Consider the following 15,655-nt stretch of genomic DNA (forward strand, 5'->3'; position numbering starts at 1 on the left):
AGTTCTGGAAGCAAGACATCCAAAAGCAGAACCGTGCTCTATTTAGAAACCCTAGAGGAGGCCGGGCACAGTGGCTCACGCCTGTAACCCCAGCACTTTGGGAGGCCTAGATGGACGGATCACCTGAGGTCAGGAGTTTGAGACCATCCTGGACAACGTGGTAAAACCCCGTCTCTACTAATAATACAAAAATTAGCTAGGCATGGTGGCACATGCCTGTAATCCCAGCTACTCAGGAGGTTTAGGCAGGAGAATCACTTGAACCCGGGAGGCGGAAGTTGCAGTGAACTGAGATCGCACCATTGCACTCCAGCCTGGGCAACAAGAGAGAAACTCCGTCTTGAAAAAAGAAACCCTAGAGGAGAATCTGTTCTTTGTCTCTTCCAGTTTCTTATGGCTGAATCACCCCAATCTTTTTCAAGACTGTTTTGGCTATGTTGTGTCCCTTGCAATGCCATATAAATTTTAGAATCAGGTTGTCAATCTCTACAAAAAAGTCAGCTTAAATTCTGATGGAGATTGCGCTGAATGTGGAAATCAATATTGCCGTCTTGACAATGTTAACTCTTATAATCCATGTACATGGAATGTTTTTCCAATCATTTAGATCTTAAGTTTCTTTCAATGTTGTTTTTACACTTATTAATACTTTCCAGAGTATAAGTTCTGTACTTCTTTTGTTAAATTTATTCCTAAGAATTTTATTCTTATTGACACTATTGTAAATTGAATTGTTTCCTTCTTTTCTGGATAGTATTTTACATTGCAAGGGTATAGAAATACAACTGATCTCTGTAAACTAATCTTCTACCCTACAAATCTGCAGAACTCACTTATCAGTACTAATAGTTTTTCAGTAGATTCTTCAGGATTTTCTATATATAATATCATGTCATCTCTGAATAGAGATGGTTTTACTTCTTCCTTGCTAATCTAGATGCCTTTAAAATCTTTTCCTTGCCTAACAGTTGTGGCTAGAACCTCCAGTACAATGTTTGGATAGAAGTGGCAAGAGATTAAACCTTTTGTTTCTGCTCTGAGTGGGAAAACATTCAGTCTTTCACCATTAAGTATTATGTTAGCTGTGGGTTTTTCATAGAGATCCTTCATGCGGTTGATGAAATTATCTTCTATTTCTAGGTTGATGGCTGTTTTTATCATGAAAGAGTGTTGGATGCAATTTACTTATGCCCGGGAGGCAGGGGGGGCGGATAGTACACGTGTGTGTGTGTGTGTGTGTGTGTGTGTGTGTGTGTGTGTGTGTGTATGAAAGAATGTTGGATTTTTTTTTTTTGAGACAAAGTCTCACTCTGTCACCCAGGCTGGAGTGGGGAGTAGCACGATCTTGGCTCACTGCAACCTCTGCCTCCTGGGTTCAGGCGATTCTCATGCCTCAACTTCCAGAGTAGCTAGGATTACAGGTGTGCACCACCACACCTGGCTAATTTTTGTATTTTCAATAGAGACGGGGTTTCACCATGTTGGCCAGGCTGGTCTCAAACTCCTGCCCTCAGATGATCCACCCGCCTTGGCCTCCCAACGTACTGGGATTACAGGTGTGAGCCACTGCACCCAGCCAGAATGTTGGATTTTGTCAATTTTTTGGCATCTTATTGAGATGTCATGTTTCTTTTGTATTCTATTAGTATCTATCCCAGGAACCTTGTTTTTTGGTTTTGTTTTGTTTTTCAGACGGAGTTTTGTTCTTGTTGCCCAGGATGGAGTGTAGTGGTGTGATCTTGGCTCACTGCAACCTCTACCTCCCAGGTTCAAGCAACTCCCCTGCCTCGGTCTCCCAAGTAGCTGGGATTACAGGTGTCCACCACTATGTCCAGCTAATTTTTTGTACTTTCAGTAGAGATGGGGTTTCACCATGTTGGTCAGGCTGGTCTCGAACTCCTGATCTCAGGTGATCCAACCGCCTCGGCCTCCCAAAGTGCTGGGATTACAGGTGTGAGCCACCGCGCCTGGCCAATCCCAGGAATCTTTATTGTTCCTGGGATATCCCACAGGGCCACAATGTATAATTCTTCCTATATGTTGCTGGGTTCAGGTGGTAACTATTTTGTTGAGGATTTCTGCACCCATGCCATATCGTCTATAATTTTTTTGTACTGTCTTCTGGTATTGGTATCAGAGTAATACTGGCCACATAAAATGGATGGAAAGTGTTCCCTCTTCTGTTTTCTAGAAGACATTGTAAAGAATTGCTATTAATTGTTCTTAAAATGTTTGGTAGAATTCTGCAGTGATTCCACCTGGGCCTGGGATTTTCTTTGTGAGTAGTTTTTTTGATAACTACTTCAATCCCTTTACTTTGATATCAGTCTATTCAGACTGTCTATTTCTTCTTAAGTCAGTTGTTTCAACAGTTGGTATCTTTCTAGGAATTTGTCCATTTCATCTAAGTTATCTGACTTTATTTTTTTTTTGAGGCAGGGTCTCACTCTGTTGCCCAGGCTGGAGTGCAGTGGTGCAATCACAGCTCACTGCAACCTCCACCTCCCAAGCTCAGGTGATCCTCCCACTTCAGCCTCTCGAGTAGCTGGGACTACAGGTGTGCACCACCATGAGTGCCTAATTTTTCTATTTTTTTGTAAGAGACGGTGTTTCACCATGTTGCCCAGGCTGGTCTTGAACTCCTGAGGACAAGCAATCCACCCACCTCAGCCTCCCAAAGTGCTAGGATTACAGTCATGAGCCACCAAGCCCAGCTGATTTGTTGATATACAGTTGTTCATAATATTCCTTTATAATCATTTTTATTTTTTTTTTTTAAGACAGGGTCTTGCTCTGTTGTCCAGGCTGGTATGTACTGGCACAATCATGGCTCCCTGCAGCCTTGATCTCCTGGGCTCAAGTGATCCTCCTGCCTCAGCCTCCTAAGTAGCTAGGACCACAGGCTCATGCTACCACACCCGGCTAATTTTTTATGTTTACTAGAAATAAGGTGTCACTATGTTGTCCATGCTGGTACTGAACTCCTGCACTCAAGCAATCCTCCCACCTCAGCTTACCAAAGTGTTGGGATTATAGGTGTGAGTCACCACGCCCAGCCCATTTTTATTTCTTAAGGGACTGTAGTAATGTTCCTTTCTTTCACTTCTGATTTTAGTCATTTCAGTCTTCTCTTTTTTTCTTCTCTCTCTCTCTCATCAATCTAAAGATCTATCAATGTTGTCGATTTTTTCAAAGAACCATCTTTTGGTTTCACTGATATCCTCTATTGTTTCTCTATTCTCTATTTCATAATTTCTGCTATAATCTTTATTTCCTTCTTTTTGCTTGCTTCAAGACACTAGAAGAGGAAGAACAAACTAAAACTGAAGCAAGCAGAAAGAAGGAAATAACAAAGATTATAGCAGAAATTATGAAACAGAGAACAGAAAAACCACCAACTATAATGGAATGAAACTGGAAATCAAGAGTAGGAAACATTTGGGAAATTCACAAATACTGAAAATTAAACACCACACTTCTAAATAAATAATGAAATAAAATATCAAAAGCGAATTCAGAAAATACTTTCAAATGAATGAAAATGAAAATACAGCATACTAAAACTCATGATATGCAGTCAAAGCATGCTTAGAGGGAAATTTATAGCTGTAAAATGCCCATAGTTTCAAAGATCTCATATCAATAACCTAAGGAGCTATGACTACAGGTGCATGCCACCATGCCCAGCTAAAGGCTGGATTCTTCTAGTGAAGTTTATTTCTCTATATTTACAGTGTTCAGCCTCTAATGTGTTTCCTCTGGAACAGGCAGCTTCGGTAGGCCTACAGTTAGTTACTTTGGGATCAAAGTGTTTTTGCTGGGACTTTCTCCCTCCCGTTTACTGACCATATCCAGCTGTTAAACTCCACTAATTGCTGGCTGATTGCCCTTTTGTTTTGAACAATGCCCTGGGGCACAAATTGGTCTACAAACAATACAATCAAATTCTGGTTCCTTTGAAGAAATATTTTTTGCCATCAGTGTTTTTTTGTTTTATTTTTGTTTTTATTTAAGACAGGGTCTCCCTGTGTTGCCTATGCTGGCCTCCAACTCCTAGGCTCAAGCCATCCTCCTGCCTGAGTAGCTAGAATTACAGATGTGCACCCAGCCAGTGATTTATTTTTATTCTAACCCCAGAAAAGGTCTTTCTAAATTAATTCATTGGTTCTCTCCTGCAAACTAGCAAACCTACCATTTGGCCTGTTTCATGAATCTCTTCTCAAATGCCCTTTACCACAACCTCCACAACCTCTTTCTTTTTCTTTTTTCTTTTCCCTCTACTCTTCTTGAGAGTACAATCAGGTTTGAACTTCTTCACTCCCTGTTTCAAATGAAGTCAGTTCCTTTGGGAAGAAATTGGGAGCTGTTTTACGGTTTGTTTTTCTCCGCAGGTAAAATCTCAGAGTTAGGGCTCTGGAGCTGGGGTTGGGGACAATAGTAAACTTCTCTGAGTGACACACTCCCACTCTAGGAACTGACAGTTTAGTGGATGGAGAGTGAGGGGGAGGACAGCAGCCTGGGGTCCTCTCAGCTTGCCTCTCCTAGCAGCTTGAAACCACTGTCTTAAGACCCAGGGCAAGAGTGATCTGGGTCCTAGTATTCTCGGCATACCTGATCAAGTTCCACAAGTGGGGGCTGAGTAGAAGAAGAGGCCCCCATCTCTTAACTGCACTTCTCCAGGACTCAGCAATAGGCAGCTGGGGGCAGAATGAGAAATGCTGATGTCCAGATCCTCCTGGGAAGAAAGCTGCTATTCAGATGCTGGAGAGAATTAAGGAGAAGCGACAAATAAAAATTACAGGAGACCACTGTTTTCTAATAAACTTCTGCACTAGGCACCAACAGACCAAACTTAACATCAAAATGGAGTCACTCATGCTAAAGTTCCAAACCGAAAACTAGGTTGTTATCTGACCTGAGAAATCAGGAGAAAGAGGTAACAGCCAATTTCCCAAACAGCCCAGTCTAAAATCTTTAATTGGCACAACGATGAAGTTCCTCTGCTTTAATCCTTAAAAAAAAGGTAGCCTGAAGTAACCTGATGTTAAGTAATTAGTTAATTTTCTATTATTCTGTTTAAAAGTAAGCAATACACTGTTCAGACTTCTTAACCCCTTCTGTCTATAAGCCAAACTCTTCTGCTCAGCTTACTGAAACACTTATTCTATGAAATGAAATGTTGCCCAATTGTAGAATTGCAAATAAAGCCAACTGGGATCATCAAACTAAACTTGTAATTTTGTCTTTTGACAGGAGGAAGCCCTGTGTTCTTGGCTGCAGTAGTCTGGACAGGAACTTCCACACTGCTGACCAGACTTTGTTTCTTACTGAATTTGCACAGATGCTCTTGAATAATGTTCCTTCATTTTCTGTTTTACCCTTAGGATGATTTCCTGAGACTTTAAATGACTGGGTTTTGTTTTCTTTAATAGTTTTCACTTGTTTCAGCAAGCAAGGCAAGAAAGCAGAGCTCCTCACACCTTTATACCAGAAGTTGATCTCCCATTCATTCTCTCACATGAAGGCGTAAGGAAGCCCTGTGCTAGAGCTCTATATGTGCGAAACTATAACACAAATATTCTAGATCTTACCTTTTACAGACCTAGAAACTGCGTACCAGAATCATCTAGTAATTTGCTCTAAGTAAAAGTGCAAATATAGGTGACAGAGATCTGATTCAAACCTAGGTCTAAATACATCAAAAGCCCAGGTTTTCTTGAATAAGCCCCTTTCATCTTTTTTACACAGACACTTTTAAAAATCAGAGCTCATGAGACAGTTCTATCCCTGTGCGGGCTCAATAATTTCTTTAGGTAATACACTATTTTCTTCCTCATCTGGATCTTTTATAATAATATTACTTAATAGTATCAATAACATTTCAAATTCTATTGTTATATATTATACAATATGTTATAATACCTAATTATAGATTAGTGCAAAAGTAATTGTGGGTTTTGCCATTACTTTCAATAACAAAAGCCACAACTACTTTTGCACCAACCTAAAATATTTTGTTTTTAAAGTAATATTATCAGAAGTGGTATTCTGTTTGTTCATCCCTTAAGGTACATTCACAGGAAGTCCATGACCAAGAAACTTATCTCTCTAATACTGCTTCCTGCTGGGTGCAGTGGCTCATGCCTATAATCCCAACACTTTGGGAGGCCAAGGCAGGAGAATTGCTAGAGCCCAGGAGTTCAAAACCAGCCTGGGCAACATAATGAAACCTAATCGCTATAAAAATTTAAAATTTAGCCTGGCATGGTGGTGTATACCTATAGTACCAGCTACTCGGGAGGCTAAAGCAGGAGGATCACTTGAGCCCAGGAAGCTGGGGGTGCACTGAGCTGTGATCCCATTACTGCACTTCACCTGAACAGAGAAAGACCCCAGCTCAAAAAAGCATACATACATACATACGTACATACATACATACATACGTACATACATACATAAAATCTACTTTCTTAAAGAGTAAGGTAGATTGATGTGCCCTGTGTTTGAGTCTTTTTTATTACAAACATTAAGATGACATTGTCAGGCTTCTGAGCCAAAGCTAAACTATCATATCCCCTATGACCTGCATGTACACATCCAGATGGCCGGTTCCTGCCTTAACTGATGGCATTACCTTGTGAAATTCCTTTTCCTGGCTCATCTTGGCTCAGAAGCTCCCCCACTGAGCACCTTGTGACCCCCACCCCAGCCCACCAGAGAACAACCCCCTTTGACTGTAATTTTCCTTTACCTACCCAAATCCTATAAAACAGCCCCACCCCTATCTCCCTTGGCTGACTCTCTTTTCGAACTCAGTCCACCTGCACTCAGGTGAAATAAACAGCCTTGTTACTCACACAAAGCCTGTTTGGTGGTCTCTTCACACGGACGCCAGTGACAGACATGATCTTTTTTCTCCCCAAATTACCATTGGTTCTCCACCAATAAATATCTTTCTATGAGTTAAAATACCTAACAGGCAGCTCAAGGATTTGGAAGATGTTTGACTTTTTATAGAATAAAACTTGTAAATAGGTATCTTCCAGGCTGAGCAATATAGTGAGACCCCCACCCCCTTCCCGTCTCTACTAAAAATTTAAAAATTAGCCAGGTGTGGTAGTGCACACCTATAGTATCAGTTACTCAGATGGCTGAGGCAGGAGGATCGCTTGAGCCCAGGCAGCAGTGAGCTAGGATTGCACCACTGTATTCCAGCCTGGGCAACAGAGCGACACCTTGTCCAAAGAAAAAACATTATCTAGATACTGAAAGTTTTCTATTTGCCTTTGTGTACATTTGTGATCTTAATTAAGGCAGGTTTATCATAACGTGCCTGGAATGTCAGACCACAGTATAGTCTCCCAATAACATGACTGCTAGTTCTCTCTCTCCAAATATTCTCTCTTGTGCTTTCATTTACTGTTTCATAAATTTCCATATAACCATGCCCTCCCTCCAGGGCATAGCCTTCCCTGATCTCCAAAAGTTAACCAAACTGCCATCTGCACTACTGTTCTCTACTATACAGAGTTTATAGTTTCCATTCTCATCTTCAAAGTAATATGTTGATTTCCCTGTCTGTTTTCCACCAGATTTCTCCACAGAAAGGAAAACCAGTGTCTTAATTGAGTCAGCATCTCCAAGGCACATGACTGGCATATAATTATCATACATACTGAAAGCCTACTATACCTTCTTGACAAACAATGTTATCCTTCCAATCTTGTAATGCTTTCATTTCTTTAAAATAAAGTATCCCCTCCTATACTATATTGAGTATAAATTTCATTCTATCACCATTAGCTTTAACATTAACTAGCCAATTAAATATAAAATTAAGAAATGATACCTCTTTTAAAAAGGACTAGCACTTATCCTAAAGATACTCTGATACAAAAACATGCTAGATCGCTAGAGAAACTTTAAAACACACACACACACACACACACACACACACACACACACACACACACACACATCCATGCCGCCACAACTGAGTAGTCACTAATAAGAAGATTCCATTTTAAAAGTGATTCTATGCTTTTAAATACATTTTTTCAGCATGCAGGAAGGAGCAAATGTTTAAAATAAAAATTAAAAAACAAATTTTAAATTAGTAAGTGCTCATACTGATAAATTTTTTAAAAAATAAGGAAATTAGACTAATAAGGTATATAAAGAAACTTTTTTCTGTAGTTGCCAAAAGAAAAAAAAAAAGACACATCAATTTCGCTTTGGAAGTTTACCCTTTAACTCTACTTGGCTCCATTTATCACTGTTATAAAAAACACTTTTAATCAGTTTTTACCACCTTAAAAATCAGATTTGTCAGTAACAAAGTTTCTTGCTTATTTCTGACGTTGTGCTGAAGCTAAGTGTGAGAGGCAGAACCCCCAAAATTACAAGAATCATTGAGGGGAATGGTGAACACATAGTAAATAATATAGTTACACCTTATATTTAAACAAAGTTTAAGGAATGCGCTGGGGTGAGACTGTTTGCTTTCAGTGGCTCTTTCTCACACAACAGAGACCGACATACTTGTGTGAGTTCTGTCGCACTTGGTAACCTCAGTGAGAACCTGCAAACTGGAAAGACCCTAAGTCCCACGTTCAGAAAGGATGCTTGTTTTTGGAGATCTTTAATCTCAACTGTCAGTGCCTGACTGAAATAAACAAAACACCTTTGCTAAGGAAACAAATGTGTTGAAGGGATTTTACCAGATTAATCGAAACAAAATGACTTGGTTGATAGAAAATGACAGGACTGAAGAACAGCATCAAGTGACAAAGGCACTGACCAGCTATTAGAGTGTGCTCAACAGCTGTTTAAAGAATGCAATAAGTGTACTTACCAAATATTTCCCCTCCACTAGCATATTCTGTCACCAGATAAATCATCCGTTCTGTCTCCATAACCTGGTGCAAAGGCAGGAAAGTGACAGACAGTGACACAAATGACAGGCTGATATAGGAAGAGAAACTAATGACTCCTCTTTTCTCATTTGAAATATTAATAACCACTACAGATTAAAGAAAATTTAAAATTTTGGGGGAAACAAATATAAATGTTATTAAGAAGAAAGGGAAAATTAGATATTCCTCCAAGTTCTTAAAAGTAGGAAACATTCATTGCTTGAGAGAGATAGTCCTTTTGATGTTCCATGAGGTCTCTGCAATCTCTTAAATTCCATAAAACTGAGAGGCAAAGAAGTTGTCAAGAACCAAAACTTAAAGTTCAGATTCAACATCAACCATTTGAAGCACAAAAATGCCCCATTTAAAAAAAAAAAAAAAAGCCTTTGGAGAAAATAATGGGAATCACATTAAGAACTCCACAGAAATCACATATGGCTTTCTTTTTGTAATACAAATGACAACTTTCCTTTCCACTGCCCATTTATTTGTAAAAAAGAGAGCAGTGATTTAAAATACTCAACCTTTTAAAGTAATGCAAGTGATTTGTGTTTTGTCTTGGTCCCTTTGTTGCTCCTTTTAAAAATTCATTGTAGTATGTTGTCAGTCCTTTCTTCCTTTGTAGATTTTCCGTCAAACATTTTTAAAAGTAATAATGGCTATATACACTCATTATGAAACAAAAGACCAAAGGCTTTCCTCTTCCCAGTCTCCTCCATCTCAATCCCCAGAAGAACACTGTTCACTGCTTATTGTATATCTTTCAGAACAGTGCTGTCCAATAGAAAAATAATACGAACTGCACATGTAATTTTAACTTTTCTAGTAGCCACATTTAAAAAGGAAAAGGTGAAGATAATTCTAATAATATTTTTATTGACCCCAATATATCCAAAATATTATCATTTCAACAATTATTTTTAAAATTATTAACTTTTAGTTTACACTTAAATTAATTAAACACAGTTAAAAATTCAGTTCCAGCCGGGCACAGTGGCTCACGCCTGTAATCCCAGCACTTTGGGAGGCCGAGGTGGGTGGATCACTTGAGGTCAGGAGTTCGAGACCAGCCTGGCCAACATAGTGAAACCCCGTTTCTACTAAAAATACAAAAATTAGCTGGGCGTGGTGGCATATGCCTGTGATCCCAGCTACTTGGGAAGCTGAGGCAGAAGAATCACTTGAACTCAGGAGGCAGAGGCTGCAGTGAGTAGAGATCATGCCACTGCACTCCAGCCTGGGCAACAGAGTGAGACTTCATCTCAAAAATAAATAAATAAATAAATAAATAAATAAATAAATAAATAAATAAAAATTTTTAAGACCCAGCTGCCAGAAAGCAAAATCAAAGCTTGAAAGAAGGCACTGCTCAAAGCTAGCACTGGACCTATGGAAATTCTCATAGGCTAATCTTGGGGAAGACAGGCATACCTGCAGAATTCGGTTACAAGGGTAATACCTATAAGTCAACGTCTTGAAAAAGGTCAACCTAAGCCCCACAATTATTTAAAGATGATTTATTTTAAAAGGTAAGGTCAAGAAATGTATTGAGTCTATCAGAATAGGAAGGAAGCCGAGGTTAGACACCTATGAGCTCACAGATACAGGTCTTCAGGCAACACTAGGAAGCTTTCATAAGTTTGCTTGTGGGGTAGAACGTAGGCGTTGTTCAACATAATTTAGGCTGATAAATTTCAACAGGTCTGCTCCTGTTGACCTAATTTCATTATGTGAGCAGCTGGTGCCAGGGAAGAGCTCTAACGCTGTTGTTTTAACCACACATATTAACATCACAACATGTTTTCTTTTCCATAAAATTAACAGGCTATGAAAGCTTGCCCGTAGCGCCTTGGGTGTACTTTCTCCACTCTTACACACGGGCCTATGTCTGGGCTAGTAACCATTTACTACAGACTAACAGCAGCAAAATAACCGAGTGGGTGGCCACTTCCTTCAGAACGAAGAGATGGCTGTTCTGGCAGAAAGCAGCAAGTAGAATTGGGCCTATGCAGAGGCAAAGTTTTCGGCTGCCAACACTTTGCAATTTGAGAAGCATCACGAAGCCCCACCTCTCCCAAAATCTCTCTTCCACCAGCCTGCTAAGTCAAGGTCCTCTCCTCCGATTCCGCCTGAAATTCCAGCCATCAGATTTACTGCTTTTGTAGTTAGGCTAGGGAATCATTTTGATGATGGCATAAAATATGCATGTTTCTTGGGAAGACTTAAAAAAAAAAAAAAAAAACTAAAATAGAAATCTCTCCTCTTGGACAGATCTGGTCTCTTGATCTGGTCTCTTGATTATCAAAATAATTACCACCTTGGAAAACTAAGTCTAGGATCCTATTAGAATAGAAAAGAGGTAGGTTTTGATTGATGCAGGAAGCAATCCTTTGCCATAACAATTTACAACATGATCACAGAAACTAGTATTCAAATAATGCTGTTAAAAAAAACCCTTATATTCATCTCTAAATTTTCACCTCTCTAAATTCTCTTCTTTTTGGACTTTCCATCCTGTTTTAGAATTCTGAACTAAATAAAATAAATTCTCATCATCTTCTGAAATAATCTTTTGTGCAGTTCTTGCTAAGAATGGTATCGAATTTTAAAGAATGAATTAAAAAGACCTACCTGGGTAAGGAAAACTTACTAGTAAATGGCCAGGGGAAACTTGAGGATACTAAGCGCTGAGTGGGTAAACAGAAGGGTAGGAAAGACAGTAGGATTAACATAGAAACAAAAAAAGTCACACATGTTCACCCACCGACATTTCTTCAAAGGGAGCCATACATACAATATTCTGGGTTCTTTGCAGCTATCTGCTATATACTAATGATCCTACCTGATAGAGCCTGATGATATGGGGGTGGCAAAGCATCTTCATAATTTGAACTTCCCGGAAAATCTTCTTCAAGTTTTCTTCATCGAGCTGGGTCTTATCTATGATCTTGATAGCAACCTGACAACAGAGGGAAAAAATTTACTCTGATGCATTATTAAAAGCAGTTTACTAAGAAAAATTAGGTTCACTTTAAAACATTATGTTCCATAAAATATAAGCTGCCAGTATTTTGTTTACAGCATGTCAGTGAGGAAAATTAATTTACTCTTTTTAAGAAGATAGGAAATGGATTCCTAGCAAGTTGGCTCAAAGGAACAGACTCCAAAAGCTAATGGGTCGTCTGCCATTTCTTAAATTGCTTATATGGTAAAATCCTATGACAAAATACTTCATTACTCCACAGATGTGGTTATGGTCTGGGTCAAATCATGTTTCAGTGCTGAGTGGTGTGTAGGGCCTCTCATTAAGGCAAGAAGCTTTAAAATAAAAGAAATTTTTAAAAAGGCAAGACGCTTATATCTTAAGTACATGGTGTCTTACTAAGGTTCTATGAGAACTTTCACAGGGGCTTTTCATGTCTCAACCGGTGCTTGTAGAACTCAATAACAATAATAATAGTAGCAGTGATGGTGGTGGCAGCAGCAGTAGCAGTGGCTACTATATAGGAAATGTTTACTATGGGCCAGGCATAATTCTTAGTGCTATGCAAGTACTAACTCATTTAAACCTCCTAACACCCACATCATCATTAACCTTGTTTTAGAAATACAGAAACTGAGGCACAGAGATTAAGTAATTAACCCAAGAGTAAGTAATTTATACCTAGTATGTGGCAGATGCAGGATTGAGGCCTAGGTAGCTTGGCTTTAGAATCAAATTGGTAATAATAATGTTATAAGAATCTGAAGATCTTTCTTTAGCATACATGCACTGCGTCATAAAACATACCTTTCCAATGTGCCCCCTTTTAATAAGATACTCATCAGCAAAAACATTTTAATGCAGAATGAAAGACGAAGGACTTTTAAAAATCTACGAAATCTAAACTTCCTCCATGAAATACTTAAAATATTTATGTTGCTCCAAAATATGTCCATATCTCAGTTTCAATTACCTAATCAGTATGGAAGCAATACTGGTTAGATGAAGAGCCCAGACTAGTCAAACTCTAGTCCTCTCCAAATCTTAACATTCTAAGATTCTATGCACCAGAGAGGTAAAGGGAACATATACAGTACTTACTGAGGGGAAAAAAAAAGGAAAACAAAATTTCAAAAGTAAAAATGTTTAGCTCAGAGAAATAAAGACTGTTTGGAGCCATACGTGGCAGATTATTCAGATGTATAAATGACTGGCATAAAAGTAACTTTATTTGAAGTTGCTTCACGTGTTAAAATGAGGACCCATGGGAGAATGGCACAGGGAGATAAATTTCAGCTGTACTTAAACAGCATTCAAGCCATGCCTAAAGAGGGAGTGTGATGAAACCAGCTGGGTGTGACTGGAGCTATAAGGATTAATCAGACATAGCCTAAACTTCAAGGAGATCACAGTCTAAAAGGGAAAAAAGATATGTGGAACTGAAAACAATGCAGCATTGGTAGTACAATCAATGGAGCTATGCACCAGATACAATAACAGAACAGAGGATGGTGAATGACCTTCACCTATAGGAGAAAAGGTCGAAAAAGTCTGGGAAAGACTTCACAAAGAAAGCAGAATTTCACTACAGAGAGAACTGGGATAGGCAGAGAAGAAGGTAGAAAATTTAATGAGGATCTCACCAGCTGCCTGGTCTCCTATAAGTCTTGGACCATATAACCCTTGACCACCTCCATTTCTACTTCTCCTCATTACTGCACCCGATCACATACAAGACCTTAATGCCACAACTGGTCTAGCATCTCCTGCTTCTCTCAGGACAGCTCCCAAAACAAAACAAAACGAAACAAAAAATCATGGTACACAATGTCTCTTCCCAGAACAAATAGCTGGGTCTTAGTAGTCATTATTAATAAAATCTTACATGTGAAGGGCACTTGTAGTGTACAGAATGCTTTCATAAATATAACAAGCTTAGAAACTTGCAGACATATCCCCATAGCAGAGGTGCCAAACAGCTGTAATCCCAGCACTTTGGGAGGCCAAGACGGGCAGACTGATTTGAGTCCAGGAGTTCAAGACCAGCATGGGCAACACGGTGAAACCCCATCCCTACTAAAAATTTTTTTAAAAAATTAGCCGAGCATGGTAGCATGTGTCTATAGTCCTAGCTACTCAGGAGGCTGAGGTGGAAGGACAGTTTGATCCCGGGAGCTGAAGTTGCAGTGAACTATGATCGTGCCAGCAACGGAATGAGACCTTGTCTCAAAAGAAAAAAAAAGAACTTCCGAACAGGTGCGTTGGAAATGGGTTACAAGCGAAAATGGATCACCTCCAATCTCAACTTTCTGTGCATGCCATGATGTGCAAAAGGTGGGAAGAACTGCCAGGACTTATTTATCTTAATAACAGAGGGCATCAACTGTCTAAGGTCTGTGCCTGAAATCTTCCACCTCTGCCCACCCCCTACTAATTGATGGCATGTACAACGTAACTGGGGAAAGGCGAGTGGCCTTCAAGGTTAACTTACAAAATTTTTGCAGTCTTTCACCTCCAAGAGAGTACTGGATCACAGGGAGTTATATAGCGGGGCCTCCCTGATTCACAAGGCACTTAGTCTAAATTTCATTTGTATTCTGAAGCAATAGGACCTTCATAATGGTAAACAGAGATTGTGTGGCTCCCAGTCAGCCACACAATCATGTGGGTAAATAACAATAGAGTGAATTAAATGCATTTCTGACTTACCATATTTTCAACTTACAATGGGTTTACTGGGACATAACCCATCATAAGTCAAGAAATATCTGTACTCACAATAATGCCTTTTGTTGGCTATAATTAACCATAATTTATCACATATTTCCAAATGGCTGAAGGAGATTTGAAATGTTACCAACACAAAGAAATGATAAATGTTTGGGGTAATGGATATCCTAATTACCCTGATTTGATCATTACATGTTGTATCCATGTAGCAAAATATCAAATGTACCCCATAAATATGTACAGTAATAAATAAATAATACATATATACATGAATTTTAAAAAGAAATGTATTTCATCTTTTCAGGAAAAATTGCATTGAATATAATCTGTTCTTAGAAGGCACGTACAAAGAAGTTTTAATAGATTAGAACATCAAAATCCTGTCTACTTTTCAGTGAGAGTTCAGATTCCAGAAGACATTGAAAAATGAAGCTTTGGGCCAGGCACGGTGACTCACGCCTGTAATTCCAGCACTTTGGGAGTTCGAAGCAGGAGGATGGATTGAGGCCACGAGTTCAAGACCAGTCTGGGCAACAAAGTGAGACCTCATCTCTACAAAAAATAAAAAAATTAGCCAGGTGTGGTAGTGTGTGCCTGTAGTCCCAGTTATTCAGGAGGCTGAGACAGAAGGATTGCATGAGCCTAGGCGATCACTTGAGCCTAGCAAGGGTGAAGTGAGCCATGATCATGCCACTGCACTGCAGTCTGTGCAACGGAATGAGACCCTTTCTCCAAAACAAAAACAAAACAAAACAAAACAAAAAAAAAAAAAGTGAAGCTTTACCTAGCAGTTGAATATAGTGTCGAAAGCAAGGACTCTGAAGTCAGGCTACTTAGATTGAAAATCTTGGAACTATCCCTTAATATATTACCTAGAACAGGTTATTTAATTTTTCAATGGCTCCCTATCTGTAAAATGTGGGCAACAATGGAACCTACTTTAAAGGGATGTTGGGGATTAACAAAGCTAATACATGCGACCTGAGTAATATAATGCCTGGCACAGTAAACAGGCAATATATGTTAA

The 15,655-nt window shown here is 39.2% G+C and overlaps 4 protein-coding genes across 11 annotated transcripts in view; 2 read left to right on the plus strand and 2 right to left on the minus strand.

Moving 5' to 3' along the window:
- Positions 1–15,655, plus strand: part of PAFAH1B2 (platelet activating factor acetylhydrolase 1b catalytic subunit 2) — a 1,197,441-nt gene that overhangs the window by 970,528 nt on the left and 211,258 nt on the right. The gene's annotated exons all lie outside the window — the stretch shown is intronic.
- Positions 1–15,655, minus strand: part of BUD13 (BUD13 homolog) — a 367,265-nt gene that overhangs the window by 200,063 nt on the left and 151,547 nt on the right. The gene's annotated exons all lie outside the window — the stretch shown is intronic.
- Positions 1–15,655, minus strand: part of SIK3 (SIK family kinase 3) — a 304,186-nt gene that overhangs the window by 105,700 nt on the left and 182,831 nt on the right. For 7 of the 8 annotated variants that reach the window (XM_050758978.1, XM_050758977.1, XM_050758976.1 and 4 more), the window contains 2 exons: positions 11,758–11,874; positions 8,855–8,918 (listed from right to left, as the gene is read on the minus strand). In XM_050758978.1, the coding sequence (XP_050614935.1) occupies positions 8,855–8,918; positions 11,758–11,799 (106 nt within the window). In that variant the 5' untranslated portion in view covers positions 11,800–11,874. The remainder of the gene's footprint in view (positions 1–8,854; positions 8,919–11,757; positions 11,875–15,655) is intronic. The other variant, XM_050758980.1, reaches the window with a different exon arrangement.
- The window catches only part of TAGLN (transgelin), a 255,403-nt gene continuing 245,007 nt past the window's right edge, over positions 5,260–15,655 (plus strand). Inside the window, exon 1 of the mRNA XM_050759010.1 lies at positions 5,260–5,264. The gene's annotated coding sequence lies outside the window, so the exon portion shown is untranslated. The remainder of the gene's footprint in view (positions 5,265–15,655) is intronic.

The sequence above is a fragment of the Macaca thibetana genome, chromosome 14 (genome assembly GCF_024542745.1).
Source record: "Macaca thibetana thibetana isolate TM-01 chromosome 14, ASM2454274v1, whole genome shotgun sequence".
NCBI lineage: Eukaryota > Metazoa > Chordata > Mammalia > Primates > Cercopithecidae > Macaca > Macaca thibetana.